General features: G+C 50.3%; 1 protein-coding gene across 1 annotated transcript in view; it reads left to right on the top strand.

The window, feature by feature from the left end:
- Nucleotides 1-23,542, top strand: part of SLIT3 (slit guidance ligand 3) — a 597,991-nt gene that overhangs the window by 569,423 nt on the left and 5,026 nt on the right. The window contains 8 exon segments of the mRNA XM_043596219.1: nt 2,658-2,751; nt 8,067-8,204; nt 9,750-9,868; nt 9,871-9,989; nt 11,898-12,028; nt 19,625-19,779; nt 20,923-21,208; nt 22,011-22,219. Of these exon segments, the coding sequence (XP_043452154.1) occupies nt 2,658-2,751; nt 8,067-8,204; nt 9,750-9,868; nt 9,871-9,989; nt 11,898-12,028; nt 19,625-19,779; nt 20,923-21,208; nt 22,011-22,219 (1,251 nt within the window).

Consider the following 23,542-nt stretch of genomic DNA (forward strand, 5'->3'; position numbering starts at 1 on the left):
GATTGAAGCTAGTGAGAGGGGCTTGCATTACATTTAATCTTCATTCAGTTCTAGTCTGCTTTCTCTAGAAATTTACTTTCCAGACACTTTCCAGCTAGGAACTGGAGACACAAAAATGACCAAGACAAAGTCCCCTCTGATCAGAAGGCTCATTGTCAAGTAGAGGGAGACATGTATTCAGTAGAACGAGACTATAACACCTGGAAGCCTGGGGGTCGTGGGGTCACAGAGGATGAACCTAACCCAGCTGGGGAATAAAAGAAGGCTCCCCACAGGTTGTTCCTCAGGATAATCATCCTACCCACCCATCCCCAAAACACAACACCTTTATTTCCTATATTAACAGCTCCTAATGAGGACAGTTAAATATACCACTAGATTATGAAGCAAAATGCACCTCAGTGGTGCAAGCACAACCTCCTTTGTTATAGGATCCACCTAAAGTGGCATATCCCAAAATGGAATTCCATGAGTTCTTTGAGGAAAAGGCTCCATAAACAAAAAGTTGGGGAAACGCTGTATGTAATACTAGCTCTCTTCCACGTGATACAAATGAGCCTATTAAAGGTTTTCACAATTCCTGTTTGAAACAATGCTATTTAACTTCTTTTAACCCAGTAAGTTTCAAATTTATTTTAAGTCAGAACTTCCCTCCTACCCTACCCCCAAACTCCTTCCCAACCCCGGACATCCTGTGTTGCAAGAAACATATTTTAGGAAACACCAACCTAAGGTGAGGATGAAAATAAGGACCATGCATCCCAGGGACTGCCACACCCTACCCTGCTGGCACCTGGCATGATGTCAAGAGTGAGGTAGGGGATGGGATATACAGATGCTGATTAGAAGCCTACAGAGAAGGAAGCCAGCTAGCCCCCATTGCTCCTCAGGGTCCTGTGGCTGACACAGACCTCAAGCCCATTGGCCATGTATTCCCCAAGCACATTCTTGGGACTGTGGTGGAGCGTGCCAAGACCAACTGAGAAAACCACCTGCTCTGCTTACTCCTCACCTCTTGGGGTCCCAGAGAAGGCTTTACGCTTGGGGAAAGTGCAGGGAAATCTGCTGAAGGTCTACTTCCCTTACCCCTTATACCTTCCATCTTTGCAGAGAGGAGTTGTAGCCAAGAGTTAAAGTAGCAAGAGGCAACACTTATTATGCTCCTACTGTATACAGAGCACTGAATTAACTAACAGGGATACCAAGAAGTCTAAAGTATACCCTCCGGCCACAAGGGGCATCTGGTCTACCTAAGATGAGAGGAGGGGTTATGTAGGGCCAAATCATTGGTCCGGAAGGATCTGCTCACTGCCAGAAGAGAGACAGTAAAAATCTCAGCAGTTAAAAAAAGAAGGCAAAGGGACTCAGAATAGGCTTTGGGGCAATGGGCAGTGGAAGGGGGACTGAGGACACACTTGTTGAGGTGGTTTCCTGCCCCAGTGGAATAGCCTAGCCTGTGTCTGCAGGTGACTGAAGTGCACCTCTGCCCGAGAATGGGTTGTCATGGTTTTCTCTGTCCCAGAAAATGTTGCCAGTCCCACACAAACACCTGTGTGCCTCTCTGGGTGTCTCCAGGAAGTGAGGAAGAGGAAAAGGCTTATAAAGAACACAGTGCCCTCTGTGGTCTTGAGAGGCTGGCAAAATGAGGACAGGGTCGGGGTGGGCTTGTCCCCACCACAGCAGAGAACAGACTCTGGGGCTGTGGATGTCATTCATCTCCTCCCCAGCCGCCCTCAGGACCTTCCTCTGCCCTGTCCCTGCAGCTTTCTCTGCCCCTATTCCCACCCCGACCTCTGAGAGAAATTCCGTGGGTGAAGCTTTCCTCTATCACTGTCCACCTGGCCACGTGGAATTTAAGGGAACCCAAAGCTCAGGGGTGCATCTGCCACTGCCCTCACCCCTGCCATCCTGTCTCACTTCCCTCCACATTCCCAAAACACATCTCCAATGGCGTGAGCTTTGGGGAGCTTGGACATGCAAGGACCTCCCTGGGTATTTATGACCCGTTCTTCATTTCTTGGCACGATGAATTTCAAAGGGAGTGTATTCAGAGACCTAAACATTAAATTCCTTTCATATTTTCTTCTTTGAGAAAATCCAGGGTGCTTACTTATCTACAGCAGGTGCACTGTGCTGCTAAGCCATGTCCACTCCTCCAGGAAGCCTCTGGGCTTCCACAGAGTTTATCCCTGTGGTCACACATCTCTATGTTACAGTCACCTACTGATTTATAGATCTCCCCCACTAGACTAGGGGGAAGACAAGACCTGGTCACTGTTGTGTCCCTAGTACCCATCACAGTGTCTACCACACAAGAGGTGCTTAGTAAATTGATGGGGAATGAAAAAAACAACTAAACACAGCCCAAAGTCAGGGGCTGATGTCCTACAGTTTCAGCTGCAGCAGCCCCTTAATGGTCAGGTGAAATAGCCCAATGATGGTGCTATGACAGTGCCCAGGGAAAATCCCAGAACCTTCCCATTGTTACCACTAGGGAGACTGAAAAAGAGGTACAGCAGAAAGGATACATTGAGAGAGCAAATGCAGAGTGCCTGAGATCCATGACCTCCCAACAGGGGGCTGGTTGGACCTGACCTTCTAGTCAGGGTATCCCCCAGGTCCTCCCAGGTGCCTGAGCTTTCTACCCACCCCACCAGGTGAGCTGTGCGACGAAGTGATTGACCACTGTGTGCCCGGGATGAACCTCTGTCAGCATGAGGCCAAGTGCATCTCCCTGGACAAAGGATTCAGGTGAGGCTTGGCTTTGTGTCCCCAGCAGTACAGGCTCCTGAGGACTCTGCCTCAAATTGGTCCCTTTCCATTTTCCTTCTCCTTCCCTCTCCCGATCTCTCTCTCTGCCTATTACTTGTACATTACCATGTGTTTCTCTGTGTCTCTGACTAGTCATAGTCTAATTCTCTGTCTCACTGTCTCTATGCACGTGCCTCTGTCTCTTTGTGATTATTTCTCTTTGGAAGTCTCTATCTCTCTGTGTGTGTTGATAGATATATAGAAATAAAGATATCCCTCTTTCCTTTATACCTCTCCTTCCTACTCTCCCCATTTCTGCCCCTACCCCCGCACACCAGCATAGCTTTCCTTTCCAGAGCTAATATGGTAGAACAATCCCACTGATGAAGCTGAGTCCAAAGGTTAGTTGGTCACCTTCCTTGTGTGCATCCTTCCCAGTGTTGTGCCCTCTGTGGCTCCAGCAAGTTTACCAGTTTATGCATCTGTGTATGTTAGGGGGTCGGGGAGAGTGAGCACTGACTCAGTTCAGCAGCCACAGCCATTTGTGGAGCTGTCTCCGTGGTAAGCAGCAGAGCCTATAGCAGCTAGGGGATTCCAGGAACAATTCTAAGGGTGGAAAAAGAATTTGCCTCAGGAGAAGGCACCAGTTCCAGAGCCTGAGACTCAAACAACACCCCTGGGAAATCACTCCTGGGCTCTGTCCCTACTTCTTCCCTCCATTCTCCTTCATGAAAGCATGTGCCATTGCCTCTTCTAGAGAAAACCCTGAGACCCTTGAGTCCTGGGATTACAGTAGGGACATCCCAGGGAGCCAAAATAGTCTCCCCTAAACACTCTCCCAAAGCTGCTTTGCACACACAGTTGCTTCCCCTCATCTCCAACAGGCTCAGTCCAACACTGAAGGGTGGGTGGAAGCTTCTAGCACCAGAGAGTTTGGGGGAGCAGACAAAGACCAGAGCATCTGGGGAAACCCCAGATGAGCCTTCAGCAAAGATACCTGAAGTGACTCTACAGAGTCACCCTAAAGATGAGGGATGTGGGTCTGAAGCTCGATGCCTATGCTGAGAAGTCTTTAATGAGAATCCTGACCAGCATTTCGTCTAGTAGCCTCTTCAGCCTCTGAGGGATGAAGCTCATGGTCTGGGTCTAAAATGTCTCCAGGATCTGTCATCAGTTTGAGTCTGTCTAGCTTCAGTCATAAGGCAGAGAGTTCCCAGATTCCAGGGTTTTTGAGACTATGATGCTATACTGCAAAACTTAGCACTTTATGGAAAACAAGGATTTTAGAAAGCCTGAGACTAATGACATCATAAAGTCACAGAATCTTAGGACTCTTAGATTCATAAATCTCTAAGACTTGAACTTGAGAACTCTTAGGATCCTAGAATCTAAGAATGATGGGTCCTAGTTGTTGTCCCCTGGTGAGCCAATCCTTCAGTCCTCAAATTCTCATTGTGGTGAGTGTAGTGGGTACTATAAGAGGTTTTTGATTCCCTCCCTTTCAAGGCCCTTGACATGGACTTGGGGGTGGCGGCGGGGGGGGGGTGGGATTTGACACAAAACAAATGTTTAGAAATTTCTGGAGCCCTCAACTCTGGCTCTGAGTGCTGCCGGGGTGTTGAGGAGGGGAGGGAAGAACCTGCTGAAGCAAAGAGAAGCCCTCCACATACTTTAGGAGGTGAGCTGTGACATTAACATCAAAGGATGGGTGAGATTTGAATGAGCTGAGAAAGGGAGGGAGGGCCCCACCAGTGGGAGAAGAATCTAGAGTAGGTGCAGGTGAGAGGGGGACATGAGCATGTCTTGTCTGGTGTTTTCCTTCCCTGTTTTGACATCTCAAGTCTGGAGTTCATCACCAGGGAAAATGCAAGAGGCATGTTAGGGGCTCTGGTTTTGCTGAGAACAAAGGAAACTTCAGTGTTTCCATGCATGAACCGTCATTCAAATCTCTCTTATCTGCCCTGGTCCCCTCTGAGAGGGGTTAGGTGGGCTCTTAGGCAGTTGAGCTACTAGAGTATAAGTAAGGGTGAGGGATGCCTCCCAACCCCATTTTCCCACTCCCAGATTTGACTTCAACTCAGGGCTGCTCTTTAACTGAAGGAAGAGGCGCAGGTGGGGAGAAGAGATGCATGGAACACAAACTTGAACCCAAAGCACAGCAGGCTGCACTGACCAGCAGCATGCTTTGGGCATGCCTACAAGGGGCAACAATAGTGACCAGGCATCTGAGCTGTGAAGAAGTGGTAGAGTATCCATAGCTGGAAAGGAGATCAGTGGCATTGTTCAAGCTCAGCGGATGCTGGCCTGACAGAGCACAGTGAGCATGAAAACTGGTCAGAAGTGGTCCAGGGTATTGGTCTGGGGTCGGGGTGCGAGGAGCTTGGGACCAGAGACATAAGCAGGGCCAGAGATCATGATCCTCTGGTACTTCTCCCTAGAAACCTCATTCTACTTGAGTTCTAGGGGAATACAGAATAGGATACAGAATAGAAAGAATATAGAATGTAGAAGGAAACCAGTCTTGCTTTCATATTCTTGAGATAATGTATTTATGCACAGTGTCTCCTAGAATCCTGAAGAGGTCTACAGGCCACCTCAATAATGTGAATTTTGTTTTATTAAAATACATTTAGGTAAAAAAATCCCTTCTCCCAATGAAACATTTCCTAATTTTATCCCCCTCGTCTCCCCTCCCCTCTCATCACCTACATCCCAAGGCAGGCTGCAGGGACAGTAACAAGAGACAGTCAGTTGGTGCAACCTTTGCCCAAGTTTGAAGATGTTTATCCTTGAAGATTTCCTTATGTATGTTTTAATGAGGCTGCAACGCAACATAACAGATAAAACTGTATAACTATCCGTGATATAAACACTGAAATCATAATATACCAAAACCCTGACAATAATGAAGAACACTCCCATGAACACTGAAAGTGACAATGACAAAAACACAGATCACGATGATTAACATGCACTGAAGACTTACTCTGTGTCAGGCACACTGGCCTATCTCCTGTAGCGCTCCACTATCTTAGGCTGTAGAAACAGCGGTCTGCTTTCTGGGTAGGGGCTGAGGCACGGCGAGGTGAAGTAAGCTCCCTGTGCACGCACACACAGAAACAGCTGGGGCTGCAAGTCAATCCTGACCTGACTCTGGAGACTCCCAAAGTCCTGGAACCAAGCACATCACTTGGTTACACCCCCTTGTCCAGAATCAATAGGTCATATACATAACAAAATCGTATAAGCCTTACACTTTTGAGGAAAGGTAAGGGGAACATTTGAGAACACCAGGGAAGGCAGGTTGTACCAGCAGACGCTTCTCTTTAGCAGATGAAGAAATGTAGGGTAGATCCTTGCTTTGGGAGGGAGGTGCAGGAACCAGCAGCATCACAGGGCAGCTTGTTGGGAGTGCTAATTCCCAGACCCCACCCAAACTCCCAGATCAGAAGCTGTACGTTCACAGAATGCCCAGGGGCTTTGTTTGAAAAGCAAGGGTGTGAAGAGGGCTATAGCATTGACAGTCTCCACACCTCCATTGCTCCTTCTGCACATCTGTGTCTGCGAGGAACCAGGTCTTCCCTGATTCCTCATGAAGACCTCCTCAGCCACCTTGACTCCATGCCTAACACGCTAGATTTTACCCTGCAAGCACTGAGCGGCAGTTGTTGCCTTGGAGAGGCTCATAAGGCTTGAGTTGCTCTGCAGGTACTTAGAATTCAGGAGACACAAAGACAAATGCCTACAGGGGCCAGGCTTACCACTAGCAGAGTGTATTGACCACATGCCCTGACAAAGCCTTGCCCAATCTGTTTCTTTAATTTTTTTAATGTTTATTTATTGTTGAAAATCAGAGAGAGTCAGAGTGTGAGCAGGGGAGCAGCGAGAGAGGGAGAAGGAGACACAGAATCTGAAGCAGGCTCCAGGCTCTGAGCTATCAGCACAGAGCCCGATGCGGGGCTCCAACTCACAAACTGCGAGATCATGACCTAAGCCGAAGTTGGACGCTTAACCGACTGAGCCATCCAGGTGCCCCCAATCTGTTTCTTTAAAAGACTAGGGTGGAGTGTGGGCTCTGACATGGAAGTTCACACCTTCTGGTGCAGCAGTAGGTCAAGTATTTCAAATTTACCCTTCAAATAAGTAAAGGTGAGGGGCGCCTGGGTGGCTCAGTCAGTTAAGCATCCGACCTCAACTCAGGTCACAATCTCGCGGTTCATGAGTTCAATCCCCATGTCAGGCTCTGTGCTGACAGCTCAGACAGAGCCTGGAGCATGCTGCGGATTCTGTGTCTCCCTCTCTCTCTGCCCCTCCCCCCGCTTGTACTGTCTCTCTTTCTCTCTCTCTCTTCCAAAAAAAAAAAAAAGTAAACATTAAAAAAAATAAGTAAAGGTGAACAGGTCAGATCTTAGCAGGTATCAGTTCTGAATGCAGGCTCAGTAAGTCCTCTGATTCTAGAACTTGTCCTTCTCCAGGGATACCCCACCCCCCAAGTGTCTACCTAGCCATGAATCCACAGCACAAACTATGCTCTGCCAACCAACCCCAGCAGTGCCAGGATCCACTTATGATTCCACTGTATCCACAACTGCAGGGAGAGGAGCAAGGCGGGGGAGGAGCAAGGAGAGAGGGGAGGGAGGACCATCCCTTTGTCCCGATGCTTCCCCTGTCAGTCTCCTCTGTCCCATGTGTATTCAGAGGTCTTGCTTCCCTCTCCATCTTGGCCACCTGTCCCACCTTCCTCCTTTGCCTCTGCTATAGTTATTATTTCTATTCTGGCCAGTAGAATTCAGTGGGTGGGCCCAGAGAGGTGCACAGGCTCCAGCCTGCAGGAGGCAGAAGAGCCAGGAAGTGTTTGTGTCCACCTGTGCCCGTAGGTAACACGGTGCCTTCAGGTCTGTTTCTTGCTGGAACTTTGGCACAGTGTCACCCAGGTGGAGGAGCCCAGGGATGCGTGTTCCGGGCGCATGCTCAGGGAGGCCCCACGTGAGGTGCACCTCTCGGGTGTGCACCTGGGCCAGCAGGGCCGGTGGGGGCAGAGAGAGGGTGCTGCAGCTCCCATCCTCTTCCCTGAGGAGCAGCACATCAGCAGCCCCACCACCCACTCCTGAAAACAGGAGTCACCACATGAAGCAAGCAAACGTCAGCTTGCAGGGACCCAGAGCCCATGGGTGGCCAGTGAAACCAACTGTGGGCCAGGCTTTGGGGAGTCCTCAAGAGTTGAGAGGGACTTAGGAACATCGGTAGACAGAGACGACACAGGGCCACCTAGAAGCAGCCTGGCACATGGACAGCCTTGCTCTGCTGTGTTCCAGGTGTGAATGTCCCCCTGGCTACAGCGGGAAGCTCTGCGAGGTGGACAATGATGACTGCGTGAACCACAGGTGCCGCCACGGGGCCCAGTGCGTGGATGCAGTCAACAGCTACACATGCATCTGCCCCCAGGGCTTCAGGTATGGTGGAGGGGCCCCTCGGGAAGGGGCCTGCAGGCTGGGGACTGGTGAGCTAAGGCAGGCTCACCCATGCCCAGGTAGCCCTAGCCCTGGGCCTCCTGAGTCTCCTTGGAAGGTCAGTCCTTCCTTGTCAAAGACCGGATGTTGTCAACCCCGTGTTATAGACAGAAGAGCCATCCAGGGCACCCATGTGGGAGTTGGACTTAGGGTCCAGCTCACTTAATGTCAAGCTTGGGCATGATTCCTTCTAATGGAAGATGCTACCATCTTGGAGCTCAGCTTACAGGGTAGGGGTAGCCACATGGCCACACTGGCAGGAATCTTATTTTAGGCTGGAGAACAAAAACCTTGTGCCCTAATGGTAAAAAATGGAGGCAAATAGGAGAGCTTGGGGTTAGTCTCTGGAATCACTGAAGCCAGAAGAGAAGGAGGGGATGGGAAGCACTGGCCAGGGGGTCAGGAGAGGTCCATGGGGTATATACAAGGAGAAACTGGGTTCCAGCCCTCACACCTACACTGCCTGGAAGGGAAGGGTGTAGGGGGCACTGGAGGGGAGGCAAGGGCCAGACCTGAAGTGGCGGGGGAGGGGGCGGCCTGGGGACAATTCCATGTACATCAGTACTTGCTGCATGACATAAATCCAACTACGCAAATGAGCCTTGGTCATAGATTCTGAGAAGGAACCACTCTGAAAAGGCCAGTTTTTCCAAAGCCTGATTGAGACCATGTTGAGGCTTGGGAACATATAAATTCCTGAGGCCCACCCCAGAGCTACTAAATTAGAATGGGGGCAGAAAGAAGGGGCTAGAAATCTGCACTTTTTTTTAATGTTTTTAAATTGTGGTAAGATATACATAACATAAGATTTACCATCTTAACCATTTTTCCATGTACGGTTCAGAGGCATTAAGTGCACTTCCATTATTGTGCAGCCAATACCACCATCCATCTCCAGAACTTTTTTAATCTTGCAAAACTGAAACTCTGTCTCCATTAAACACTAACTCCCCATTCCCCCTCCCTATGGCCCCTGGCAGCCACCATTCTACCTTCTGACCCTATAAATTTGACCGTTCTAAGTGCCTCATAAAAGTGGAGCCACACAGTATTTGTGTTTTTGTGACTGCTTTATTTCACTCGGCATAATGTCCTCAGGGTTCATCCATGTTGTAACAGGTGTCAGAATGTCCTCCCTTTTTAAGGCTGAATAATATCCCATCGTATGCATGTGCCACATTTTGTGTATCCACTCATCTATGGATGGATGAGAATCTGGGCTTTTAACAAATTCATCCAGATGTTTCTGATGACACTGAAACTTGGGGGCCAGCACTCTCATGCAGCCCTATTATTTTTAAAATGGGGAAACTGGGGCTTAGGGAAGGAAAAGCTTTTCCCCAGTTGGTGGTAGGACTGGAACAAGTCCCAGTTACCATCTTTCTTCCCTCTCTCTGCTGGTGGCTCTTTGGCCCAAATAACTATGACTGTCTCCCCACACTGTTCTTTCCTCATCCCTCCTCCGTCCCTCCTCTCCCCTCCCCACAGCGGGCTCCTCTGTGAGCAACCCCCACCCATGGTCCTGCTTCAGACCAGTCCCTGTGACCAGTATGAGTGCCAGAACGGGGCCCAGTGCATCGTGGTACAGCAGGAGCCGACCTGTCGCTGCCCCCAGGCTTCGCCGGCCCGAGGTGCGAGAAACTCATCACTGTCAACTTTGTGGGCAAAGACTCCTACGTGGAACTAGCCTCCGCCAAGGTCCGGCCCCAGGCCAACATCTCCCTGCAGGTGCGCCCCGCCCCTATGTTCCCCCCAAGCTCCAGTTGTTCTGAGAACAGCTGTTGTTCTACAGACAACTCTTGACTGGCTTTCACTGCTAATAGCAGTCCCCACGTGCAGCCTTTTCCATTCATTTATCTAGAAAATATTCACTCAAATATTATATGTCAGACACTGTGCTAACAATGGGGATTCAGTGATGGACAAGACAGAGCCCCTTGCCCAGGGGAAGTTGACAAGCAGAGGGGCCAGTGGCAACTCTGGGTGTTGTGGGAGCACATAGGTGGGACGGAGCTCCCTCGCCCGCTGACAAGAATGGGATAGGCTCCCCAGAGGCAGTGGCAACTAAACTGAGATCTCAAGGATGAGTAGGAGTTTGCCTGGAGAAGGATAGAAGAATGAGGGGCTGGCAGAGCAGGATGAAGAGGGGATGCCATCTAGCCTGAGACATCAGCATGTACAAAGGCCCAGAGGCACAAACAAGCAGGGCCCTTTTCAGGGAATGAAAAACCACTTAGTAGGAACCAAATTCTTTTCCAGCTAACTTCTTTCAGGTTCCTTACCTGTGGACCTGAGCAAAGTTATTCCAAAATGCATTTCTGGGTGACCCAAATGCAACTGGGAAGGGTGGAGCAAGGATGGTATATGGCTGAGAAAGAGCAGACCCTGGCCCCTAGGCTTTCTGGGGAGGAAGACCCCAGAGACACAGCTGGAGGATGCAGCCCAGTGAGTGGCCCCTGCCACATGGCACTAACTACGGCCCTGCTCTCCTTCTGCTCATGGACACTCTAGCTTTAAGCTTATGGTGAAAATACTTGTTCAACACAGATCTGTTGCATGCCTCTGCATGCCAGGCACCATTGCAGGTACTGGGGCTGCAGAAATGCACAGAAAGCTCAAACTGCCTCACCTTATGGAGCCTCCAGTCCAGTAGGCAGGCGTCTGAGATGAGCATTGACCCTGAACACACACACACACACACACACACACACACACACACACACACACAAGAAGGAAGCTCTGGGTGTGTCAGCCCCTCCTGGGTCCTCCTCATTGCCCTCCTTCCTTCCTCCCTGCATCCCACCCACCCAGGGACCTGAATGTTGGGTCCCAGCTAACCAGAGCAGCACCTGTGCCCCAGACATCCAGAGGGTCCATCAGACCACCTGCTCCACATCCATTCCTTTAAGCTGCACTTGTGCTGGGCAATGGGAGTGGACAGGCTAGTCAGAGAACCCCAGCCCTGCATCGGGGTGTGCCCTCTGGGCAGCAACTTCTGAAACCAGTGTCTCTCAGCCTTGGCAACACATTAGAATCACCTGGAGAATGCCTAAAATTGTCTTTGCCTGCCCCCTCCCCCACCTTGAGAGTCATATGTAGTTGGTTTGGGGTGAAGCCTAGACAATGATTTTTTTTTTTTAATTCCCCAGATGACTCTTAACACAGTGCCTAGTTCATAGTAAACACCGAATGAAATGGTAATTGTTAGCATTTTGTTTATGATTGAGATTATACAGAGAGGCGGAGGCCTTGAGAGGGGCAAGGATTTGGGTGGGATTACATTGTATGCTGGTGAGAGAGGCCAGAGTAGAGCTTGGGGTTCCTGACACACACACACACACACACATGCACACTAAAATAGTGTGTGTGTTATATTTATCTTATAAGTGTATACATAAACAAAGTGGCTCACAGTGGGTGCTCATTAAATAGTTATTGAATTGAATTGCACCATCAGCATTTGCTGGAGTAGAAGTATATGCCCTCCTAGCAATTTCCAGACCAGACAAAGGAAAAAATAGGGACATGAACTCAGATCTGGGGTCCATTCAGAAGATGCCTCCCGGAAGAGGTCTCTGTGAGGGGGGGTTGGGGAGGTTAGTCCTCAGGGGAGCCCTAACCCACATGCCTCTCCAGGTGGCCACTGACAAGGACAACGGCATCCTTCTGTACAAGGGAGACAATGACCCCCTCGCGCTGGAGCTGTACCAGGGCCACGTGAGGCTCGTCTATGACAGTCTGAGCTCCCCACCAACCACAGTGTACAGGTAAGGACCACAGCCCCTCCCGCCAATGCACACGGGTCCTGCGTCTTCCCTCCTGCTTCCTGCCCTGAGAGAAGATGCCAGGGCCACTCTGATGCCTCTTCTCCCTGCTGCCCTCCACGCACACACACTCAGAGCGGCTGGTGGGAGGGAGAGGGGCGGTGCTGGAGGAAGAGGCAGGAGATGAAGGCTGACCCCACAGGGAGATGACACCTCATTACCATAAGATAAATGGCCAGCTGGCTACCGTGCAGAGCTGTGTGTGCCAATGGGGATGAGGCTGCTTAATGAGGTGCCCTTTTCAAAATGTCATCCTCATCTTTTATTAGTTTAAGAAAGAAAACAGGGGGAGATTAGCATGCAACTCAAGGGGAAGAAATTCCAGAGCACCGAGGGAGCAGGACTATTCCTTAAGTGACTTTCAAACTGTTCTGAAGGGTGGTTTTTCCTAAACTTCAGTCTTTCCAACAATCGCCCTGATTTTTACAAAAAGCTTGTAAAAATATGGTATGTCAGCTATACTGTTACTTAGCAGGTTACCTTACATAGGCTTTAAATGTGCTCACTCTCTACCCTGAGCTTCATCTCAAGGAATATCGTCTGTGAAATCACAGATATGCTAGCTCAACGTTAGATTTGTTTCTACTTCTCAGCGGAGTAAGTACTAAACACAAAAAATCATTTTAGTCATAAATATTTTGTAATAATTATAAAAATAACCATTGAGATGAGAAATGTTTGTGTTACACCTAAAAATCACATAAAACTGCCCAAGGCAGGAGAGCCATTCCTTGGGGGGAGAGCACCGTGCATGAGAAGGGCCCGCATCCCGAGGCCAGCCTTTCCCCTCTGCAAGCAGGAGCACATTGGTTAGGATTGAGGAAGAGCAGCAGTTTTCAGACTAAATCATTTATTCAATCAAAACTTTTCTATTGAACTCAAGAATATTAAATACACAGAAGCAAAACTGTCCTGCAGGGGCTGGAGAGAGCCAAGCTTCTTGCTTCACACTTCCTCTCATGAAAACCCCCAAAACAGCACCTACAAACCCAGTCGAGAACCATTGGTTTAAACCAGTGGTTCTCAAAGTGTGGTGCCAGGGCAGCAGCAGCAACGCACCCAGGAACTTGTGAGATGGGCACATTTTCAGACCCCACCCCACACCTACTGACAGAAGCACTGGGGTAGGGCCCAGCCATCTGTTTCAGGGAGCTTCCAGGTGATTCTTTGCACAAGCCTGATTCTTTCCAGCTCACACAGGAAGCCTTCCTGGAGAAGAAACCATTTATGCTGGGTCTTGATGAGAGGGAGAATTTATATGAGCAGGAGAACAGGTGGGCAAACAGGCTGAGGGTACATCACCGGCAAGCCTAGGGGAAAACACAGGGGGTTCGACCAGAGCAGAGGTTCACAGCAGGGGTGGGTGGAGGGATCACTGACCATGCTAGGACAGTTGGGTACAATAGATGCCAGGAGAAGGAGCTGTCACCAGTGGCTTCACGAGTTCCCTGGAGTCAGGGCCTCCCAACATCTGTGTTTCTGGAGCCGCTGGTCATGGGCCAAGTGGACAGAGAGCCTGGGTGCAGGGCCTGGGGCAGCCTGTCACACAGCCTGTGGTATCAGACACATCCAGGTTTGAACAAGGTATTCGACCTCTTGCCTCAGTCTCCTTCCCTGTGTACTGTGGATAATAGGACATACTTCTGCAAGAGGAGGGCAGGATGGGGGGGGGCGGTTTGGATATTGAGGGTTGGCAGATGAGAAAGTGCTTGGCAAATTGAGCCTTTACATGAGCATGTCAAGGACAGAAGGTGGCAGCCAGGCTTGGGGATGGGGCTGGGCTCTGTCCAGAGCCCATCCCAGCAGAGCCTAGGTCTTCCCTCACACTGATGTTAGCTGCTGGGGGGGGTGGTTTGGTAAAAGGGTGACGTTGTTGGTAAGAATGTTGGAATGCTTTTCTGCTGTCTGAACCAGGTTGTGAAATAGGAACCCAGAGAACTACTTTCCCCTATAGAACTACTCTCTCCCCTTGTCAGGGGGTCAGTCGGCTGAGGGTTAATAGGGGGCCCTGGGGAGACCCCAGCTCTTCCTTTTATCCACAGGAGGAACCCAGTGAAGTATGCCCATGCCCACAGGCAAAGCCTAGTGACAGACTCTTAGTGCCCTTCAGCTCACAATCCTGAAGGGCCCAAGTCTCCAGAAATCCCATTATTTAAAATGGGTTTGCTTCCAGTCTTCTGTGTGGCAGCACTGGCTTTGCCCCAGTTGTGCACTCTTTCACTCAGCAAACCTCTCCCAGGCACCTTGCATGGACCAGGTCCTGGACTAAGTGTGGGGGACCCAGAGTTAAGCAAAACACAGTCCAGGGAAGAAGGCAGGTGTGTAAACAAGCAATAGTCACATGGGCAGAATAAAATAGGTCTTGCAGAAGACACGGGTGCATGCTATGGGAGCAGACATTTCTGCTTGGAGGACTAGGGAAGTCTCCCTGGAGGAAGTGGTAATGTTGAGCTGAGGCTTCAGCTGTGGCTGACAAGCATTTCCACAGGTTGCCTTTCCAGAAGGCACTGGGCTGGGGGAGGCCCATCAGTATGCACAGAAGCCACACTGTGTGGGACTGGGGTTAATAGAGGGCACAGGATCACTGGGGTGACCCCTGGCCACCTAGGAAGGCCTCCTTAGCCTCAGGGCCAGGGTGCCAAACCAAAGGTAATAATCAGGGGAGTTGGCAGCTTGCAAAATTCTGCCCACTGAGGCCCCATGGACAGCCCCAGAGTGAGAATGAACCACCAGTGCCCCCAGCAGGGAACCACAGGTCTGGAGCAGCAGGATTCTGAGCCTCCTCTATGTGGGAGCCTGGTTTGATTCATCTGCCTAACTATAGCCACAGGGGAGTGCTGGTGCTTCAAGGTCTGACCCCAGGCTCCAGGGCAAATACACAGAAAAGCCTGTCTTTGCCCCTGCCTGCCTGCCCCAGAATGGGAACGGGCTGCACTGTTCTGTAGTTCTGAGACTTGTCAGAGGAACTTCAGGCACTATTTCCTACCAGCGAGGCCAAGGGGCCAAGTAAGGGAACCAACCTGGGGAAAGCAGACTGAGGTCTCCGTGGGAGTGTGAGGAGTGTGGTAGCCTGGGGAGCACAGGCCTTGTCCAAAGGGACAGCTGACCTCTGCCCCAGCAGATGCTGCCCCGTGGGAATGCAGATCATCAAGGAGCACTAGAAACTCAGGGTTTCCATGTGAAATAGCTCAGTGTTCAAAGGTTGGCCAAACACCACAAGAGAGCTCTCTTTGGACCATCACACATGCTCCCTGAGTCTTATTTACCATAGTCCCATCCATTGCCAAGGTCTTTGTCTCACTTGCTCCTCACCGCAAGCCCTAGGGTAAGCGTCATCACTCCTGTTCTAGGGATGAGAAACATGATGCTCAGGTGAGCCCTAAAGCACACAAACCAGTAAATGGTGGAGCTGAGATTCAAACCCAGGTCAGGCTCCCACCAGAACCCATGTTCCCACTGTGCTGGGGCATGAAGGCCAGAGCAAGAGAGAGTTGGGGCCATGGTGCTCCAGGAGTTGGGGAGCTGCTGCCCTGCAGTCTTTGAAGTCTCTGACTTTGAAGTCTCTGACTTTGGCTTAACTGAAATCCCAGGGACTATTTGATTCTGCGAGGCTCTATTGCCACCTAGTGGCCACAACTCAGCACCCAGGTGAGCAGGCCCAACAGCACCTGGAGGAATGGCCCACCAACCGTTCACTCCCCAGGGAAGTACGGTCCCTGGTTTAGGAGCTTGGGTTTCAGTCTGCCTCCACCACTTCCACTTTAAGTCTTTGAGCTGGACACCTTAAGTCTCCAAGCCTTAGGCCTCTTATCTCTAAAATGGCAAAAAAATTGTATGTCTTGTTTAGGGGCTTGTTAGGGTTAAATGAGAGAATGCAGGTCAAGTGCTTAGCACAGAGTAGCACAGTGCATAGTCCTGTAGCACCCAACACACTCCCACTGTTGATATTAAAAGCAGAATAGAACTGCACATGTCCTCATGCCGGTCCCACACAGAAGCCACCCAGCTAGCTCTGACACCTCCAGTGCTCTCTACCTCCCACTGGATGCTGGTTCATGTGGCCCAGTACATACTGGGAAAGACTCTCAGAGCCCCACTGAGTCTTCCCTGTAATCCCCAAATCTCTCTCCAGGAGATGATTTAGGAGGCTTGGAACCACAGTGGGATCATTTCTTTTAGAGTTAACAGCAGGTGGTTTGAGTTGGAGTTTTTTGTTTTGTTTTGGTTTTTTACCCCAATCTTTTTTCTTATAGCAGCAGAGTCATTTTTCTCATTATACACTTCAAAGGCCAAGATTTAAAAGGTGGGGGGAGGCAGGGAAGTAGGTAGAAATGGAGCCATCCTGATTTGTTAGATGGCAGTGAGAAATCACAGCCTGCAGTCCCCTCCAGGGACCTACAGTGTGAAAACCATTGGCTTTAGCATCATTTCCAGGAGATCCTAGTAAAGATGTGCCAGGAAGGCAACCTGTCAACCCATGAGCACCTACTGGCGTGGGTTATGGGAGGTTTAGATTTGGAATCCATACTGACTTTGAACCTCAGTTCCACCACTTTTAGCAATGTGGCCTTGGTCAAGTTACTTAGGTTCCCTTTCTGTAAAATGTGGCTGTCATGAGTGCCTTCCTCAGATATGGTTATGAGCCAGTGGAAGCAGACAGAAACTCAAAGCCCTGGGCAGCTGGAAGGTTGAGAATCAGTGGAAGAGTTCCTTCAGGTCCAGTAACCTGCTCCCCAACTTCGTCTCTCCTGCCACACCCAGCTCCCCCAAGCCCAGGATCAGGGTGGAAGAAATCATCATTCCACCTTTGAGTGCTTGCCAGGTGTCAGGGGCCCTGTGTTGTCAATCAGAACTCAGTGAGGTCAACATCATCACCAATCCCATAGCATGTAAGTGGGCTTGCCAAGAGTCCCTCAGCTGGAGGACCCAGTGTGATATCAGATCTCTCCAACTCCTGAGCATGAACTAGCTGAAGGGTATAGCTGGAGGAAGGGGCCTGCCTTATGGGAATCAAGAGAGGCTCTCCACACAGCCAAGTGGCTAAGGACCTGAGGAGCCTAGCACTTAACTGGGGGCAGGAAGGGTGGTCTCACAGTCCTCTCGGCTCCTGCGGCTCCTGCCAAACCACTGTCTCCAGGCTGGGACCCTCCATGGAAGAGCACCAGGGCCTGTACCAGCGCATGGAGTGCAGGAAGGAAAAAAGGAACGGACTTGGAGCAAGTGGCCAGGAAGGGGTTAGTGGTATGTGTTTGCTCACTGTGTCTGTGGGTGTTTATAATGGGATAGCGGCTGCCTCAGACTCCCTGAATTTTAATATTGGAAGGGAATGCCAAGACCACCCACCCAGAGCTGCAGCCTCTCTACAACTCCTCTCTAACAGGTGGCTGCCCAGCATTAGTTACACACTTCAGGGGAGGGGGAGCTCTTTCAGGACAGCATCAATTTACCAAATGGTTTAGGGATACAGCTGCATGTTCTTGCATGTATGTTTAAAAAACTGTGTTAGGGCTCAAGGTCAGAGTTTGTGGTCTCTGCACACCAGCCCTCATTCCCCCACTGACACCATCATCAACTCATCTGCAGGAACACAGATCTCTGCCTTATCCTTAGCTCACTACTTAGAGTAGCTGGAAGCTACTGAAATAGAACAGCTCCATCTTCTATGGCTTCTTGGCTCCCCATCACAAATGAGATCCTCCAATGGACTCTTAGCTATCACTCCACCCCCCACTGCCCTATTTCTTGACCTGACCTGACACTACTATGTTGGTGGTTTGATTTAAAGGAGAGGCTAAGGAAATGTGGGCTCGTGATGGTACATGTCTGTACTGTTTGCCACTGGTCTCGGTGGGCGAGTAGGTGGATGGATGAGAGACAAGTCGTTGGAAGGATAGATGATGGTTGGATGATAGGTAGATGGAAGAGTAAGAAAGTTCATGATGGGTTTGGGAAGGTCTTGGGCTCCTGCGTGCCCCCCTCTACCAGCACTTTCTCCCAGAGATCAGCACAAGAGCAGGAGTCAGGAGGTTTGCAGGCAATGGTCGGTTCTTATCGTCATTAATACTCTGACACTAGTGATAATGGGTCACATTTTCTCAATAATTTACAGTGTAAATTACAAAGTCTTGAAAGGACTTTCAAGTACCTCCTCTGATTCGATCATTGCAGTAATTCTGTCAGGTTGTTCTCCCCCTTTTATAGATGAGAAGACCGGAAACCCAGAGGGATTCTGTTTCTGAGTGGCCACACTCACTGAGTGGCCACACCCACTGAAAAAGGGGCTAGGACAGACTCCATGCTTTCTCCACCCCACCCCAATTTATCCTCTCTTCTCCCAAGCATTTCTCTCACCTCTTTGCTGAGACTTCTAACTCCAGGTCAGTCGTTGAAGCTGTCCCTGCCTCCCAGGTAATCGGTGCCACCTCTGGCATAGGATCCTCTTGTTGGATCCAACTTACTGGGGATTTGCCAGGGAGAACTCAAGGGGAGAAGGAGCCTCCATATTCACCACCCACATTTGAATGGTTAAGACAGAGTTCAGCGTCCTCCTCAGAGAGCCATTTTCAGGGAAGGAGTACCATATCCCCCAAAACCTATCACCTGCGCTCACTTCTCTCTCCCAGGCCCAGCCGAGGATCAAGTAGTGGAAAGAGCAGAACTTTATGGAGTCAAATGTTTTGCCTATGAATTCTGTCTCTGGAACATACTAGCTGGATGACCTCAGACAAACCCTTAACCTCTCTGGGCCTCAGTCATCTTAGCTGTGAAATGGGATATCTGACACCACTTCATAGAATGATGGTGAGGTTCAAATAATAGCAGAGAACCATTTAGCCCTGTGCCTAGCTCTTGTGTCTCATAAGCCCTTGGTGACTGCCTGCTGGTACTGAGGGAGGCAATGGGAAATGGGCATGCATGTGGGCTTTGAGGCTAGATGCACCTCAGTGTACATCCCTAGCCTATGGCTTATTAGTTGTGGGGACTTAGGAACATTATTTAACCTCCCTGAATTTCTGTTTCCTCGTTTCTATAATTCTGTAAACACGTGAAGCAGTGTTGTGTGGTAATATTAATCCAAATATGGCATGCATACTTCTGATGGTGCATGAGACGAATTTAGGTGGGACAAAGACACTGGTGACATTTTAACTGAGAGATCACTTTTTTCATATGTACTAGGAAAAATATATACATCATACTGAAATAGTCTTTTTGTGGACAGTATTCCTTCCAAGAACGTTGGCCTTATTATATCCTTACTGGTGTTTAAGGGGGAAATGGAGCAACTGAAGAAAAATTTAAGGAAATAATGGTTCCAGTGGCATGCAGGAGAGCAAAAATTGAGAAGGTGGTCGGAGGATGGAGTTTGCTTACCTCTGTAAAATACTAGAAAGGAATGCAAACCAATAATGATAACCATGAACCACTTGTGCTTCATGGTTGGCCAAGTTCAAATGCTGGCCACGTTCACAACCCAGGGCCTGGCTACAGAAAGCATAAAGCAATCCCTCTGATTCTCACCCCTTTTCTCTTGCCCAGTGTGGAGACAGTGAATGACGGACAGTTTCACAGTGTGGAGCTGGTGATGCTAAATCAGACCCTGAACTTGGTGGTGGATAAAGGAGCCCCGAAGAGCCTGGGAAAGCTCCAGAAGCAGCCGGCAGTAGGCATCAACAGCCCCCTCTACCTCGGAGGTAAGGCTTTTCTCCCCTCCCATCCCCACCACCTACACCCCCGACCTGTGCTCAGGTACCCACACCCAGGCCCACTGGCTGGGGTTCCCCTACTCTCAGCATCCACTGCCAAAACAAATGACGGAAGGCTTCCTGGAGGAAGTGACAAGTAAGCCAGATCATGGGGAGGAGGAGAGGAGAGAAGACAGGGCTCCTTCTGGGAAGCACAAGTGGTTCAGGAATGATGGTGGGAAGAGGCAAAGGTGGAATGGGGAGGGAGGAAATAGAGACAGAGTCCAAGCCCCATGATCTGCAGGGGTCATGTTCCCTCTGCTCTGCCACCATGTCAGATACTGGGAGGCTCATGTGATGCATGTAGGACATGTTTGAGATTAAAGTCATACAAAGGCCAAAAAGAAGTAGCCACCTCTCTGGCAGTGCCTAGACCTGAAGTGCAGTCCAGGACCTGTAGATGTCAAAGGGTTATGTGCAAAAAAAAAAGTCACCAGAGCAGCTTGTTCAGCACAGAGATTCCCAAGACATCCCTGCCAAGGAGCCCAGGAATCTGTATTAACAGCCAGTCCAGGTGCCAGGGGTCCAGGGAAAGTCTTCAGGCAAGGGCAGTCCCAGAAGGGACACAGTTTGTCCCCCTGTGAAGATCCCCAAGTTTCCACAGATCAAGGCTGCTCGCCCAAACCCCTTCTCTCCCAAACTCTAGCTCTCCAACCTAGTGCTGTGCAGGGTAGAACAAGGGATGGGGACAGGAGGACCTGGTGGGAACAGAAGAAGAATGGGAGGCACCATCCCTTCCCTGCCTAGAGGGGTGGGCCTCCTCCATCCAGCTAGTTGTGGCCCTGTGACTAGCCAGCTCGTCTTTTTTTCTAGACGAACCCAAAATAGAGATTTTAGAAATTTTCTATATTTAAAATAGGTTGGTAACAAATTCACATTTTTAAGAGTCAAAGTGTAGGAAAAAGGACACAAGTCCTTCTGTGGACAAGGTCCCAGGTTTTGGGCCCATTCCCTCCATCTGAACAGCAGAGGCCCAGAGCTGTGAGCACTTAACTGTGAGCACGTAGAGACCTCCTCCTTGCTCTGAGGGGAAGTCTGGGCTGGTGGGCAGGGAAGGGTCTTCAGGCAGTTGTGCTGGCGCCCCTCCCCCAGGCATCCCCACCTCTACGGGCCTCTCAGCCCTGCGCCAGGGCACGGACCGGCCGCTGGGCGGCTTCCATGGCTGCATCCACGAGGTGCGCATCAACAACGAGTTGCAAGACTTCAAGGCCCTCCCACCGCAGTCCCTGGGGGTCTCACCAGGCTGCAAGTCCTGCACCGTGTGCAAGCACGGCCTGTGTCGCTCCGTGGAGAAGGACAGCGTGGTGTGCGAGTGCCACTCGGGCTGGACCGGCCCGCTGTGCGACCAGGAGGCCCGCGACCCCTGCCTGGGCCACAGGTCAGTGTCCCGAGAGCCTAGACTCCCTGCCTGGATTCAGTCCCTCCCGCCACCCCTTCCCCACCCAAGAAGCGGCACTGATAAAAGCTGGAGGAAGTGTGGTCAGACTGTCCACAGGTCCTGCTTAAGAGGTCAGGAGCTTACACAGCCAAACAGCAGGTCCCACTTAGAGACCTCAGTGTGTGAGGACCTTGCTGAGAACACCGGTCTCTGCCACGTGACCCTTTAGAACCTGTCCAGAGCCACAGCACATACCTACATGACCCTGGGCAGATGCAGCCCCATGAGCATTTGGCTTGGCAAGTGGACTGAGGGTGAATTTCAGCCTCAACTTCTCCATCTAGGAGATGTGGATAAGACTGTCTTCTACATAGAAGCAGCAGAGGAGAGGTGATTGTAGAAAATAAGAATGATGCCAGGTATACAGCACTTAGTCCCATGCCTGGCACCATTGATGGTGTTGATAATAGTTCCATTGCTATCAGTTAAGATAGGGCAATTAAAATGTTCTGAGCTGTGACCTTCCACTTGGATATGTGAGTTCTAATGCCTAGAGAACAGCAAGCCAGCCTCATGGTCACGGCAGTGGAGTTTGGGTGATGTGAGCCTCCAGCTGTGGCAGAGTAAGACAAGACTGCTGCTCAGCCGCTGGGCTAGCAGAGGACAGACCATGGGATGGAGAAGACCTAAGGTTCCACAGCTCTGGGCCTGCTGGTCAGAGCCTGGTCCCTTGCTGGGCTGGACGGAGAAAGCCTCCAGCAGCTCTGTCTCTGCCCCTTCTCATTCTCTCCTCTGCCAACAGTTGCAGCCATGGGAAATGTGTAGCAACCGGGACCTCGTATGTGTGCAAGTGTGCAGAGGGCTACGGGGGGCCCACGTGTGACCACAAGAACGACTCCACCAACGCCTGCTTGGCCTTCAAGTGTCACCAGGGGCAGTGCCACATCTCAGATCGAGGGGAACCCTACTGTCTGTGCCAGCCTGGCTTTAGTGGGGAGCACTGCGAGCAAGGTGGGTCTACTGTGGGCCCAGGAGGGGGAACCTGAGAAGGGTGCAGGGGTCAGAACTGGACCCCAGAGCCAGACTGAAGTTTGAATTCCGGCTGTGCCACCTGGAGGCTGCATGACCTTTGTCAGCCTCTTTCATTTTGAAAATGGGGGCAATACCCTACATTGCTGCAGCAGTTGTCTATTGCTCTGTAACAAATTAGCCCCCCAACACAGCAGTTCAAACCCTCTTTACTCTCTTCCCCTCCCCCAGCCCCTGTAGTGCATTTAAAAAAATTTTTTAAGAGGGAGAGAGAAACAGAATGCAAGTGGGGGAGGGGCAGAGAGAGAGGGACACACAGAATCCGAAGCAGGCCCCAAGCCCTGAGCTTTCAGCACAGAGCCTGAGGTAGGGCTCAAACCCACAAATTGTGAGATGATGACCTGAGCCAAAGTTGGATGGTTAAACTGAGCCACCCAGGCACCCCTGTAGTGTGCTAATATTGAAGGAAACTCAAACAGGAAAATTAAGACTAGATTGTATTAGAATTCAAATTCACCTCCCCACAGGGGGTTATTTTCCTGCGCGGAAACTGAAGTCTTCCTCCCTACCACTGGATTCCTAGGCAGACCACCTTGTCTCTAAGGGACACTCACATTTATATCTAGTTGAAATACTATTCAACCAAAACTGATGTTTTTATAATTTTTATTAAATATTTTGAAACATGATTTACAGAAAAATTGCCAGAATATGAAGAGCTCCCACCTTCCCTTCACCAGATTGCCCAATTAACATGTTGCCACATCTGGTCTCTCGCCAACCACATTCCTACACTCATACACTCATTACCTTGTAACAATCTCATAATTTAGAAGAATTATATCAAGCTTAACAAAATTCATTAAAATGCATAAAGCCCTTTCTCACTCACAGTCTCCTCTGAGGCTCATAAGCTGTGAGGCATAGGAAGGACAGGGAAATGTATCACCATTTCCAGACAAGGAGACAGGCTCAGGGATAGTGAGGGTCTGGCTGATGGCCAAAGCCAAACTCTAAGCTGAGTACGGTCTTCCTCAGTGCCTTGCTGCAGCCCTCCTCCCAATGTCATAGGGACAGTGCAGTCAGAAGATGAAACTCCAAGCAGATCTCACCTCCAGCAGCACTTTCCAGAGCCACACCCCTGGGCTGCAGCAGGCTGTTTGCCACGTTCTGTTCCTATGGAGCATCCACCTCTGTTTATCATTACTAATTCTGTCATCGCTGAAGTGAACAGACCTAGATGCTGCACCAGTGGGGACTGGGGCAAACCAGACACTTCCTGGTTTTCTGTGAAACCAGAAATCC

This window comes from Prionailurus bengalensis, chromosome A1 (genome assembly GCF_016509475.1).
Source record: "Prionailurus bengalensis isolate Pbe53 chromosome A1, Fcat_Pben_1.1_paternal_pri, whole genome shotgun sequence".
Classification (NCBI taxonomy): Eukaryota; Metazoa; Chordata; class Mammalia; order Carnivora; family Felidae; genus Prionailurus; species Prionailurus bengalensis.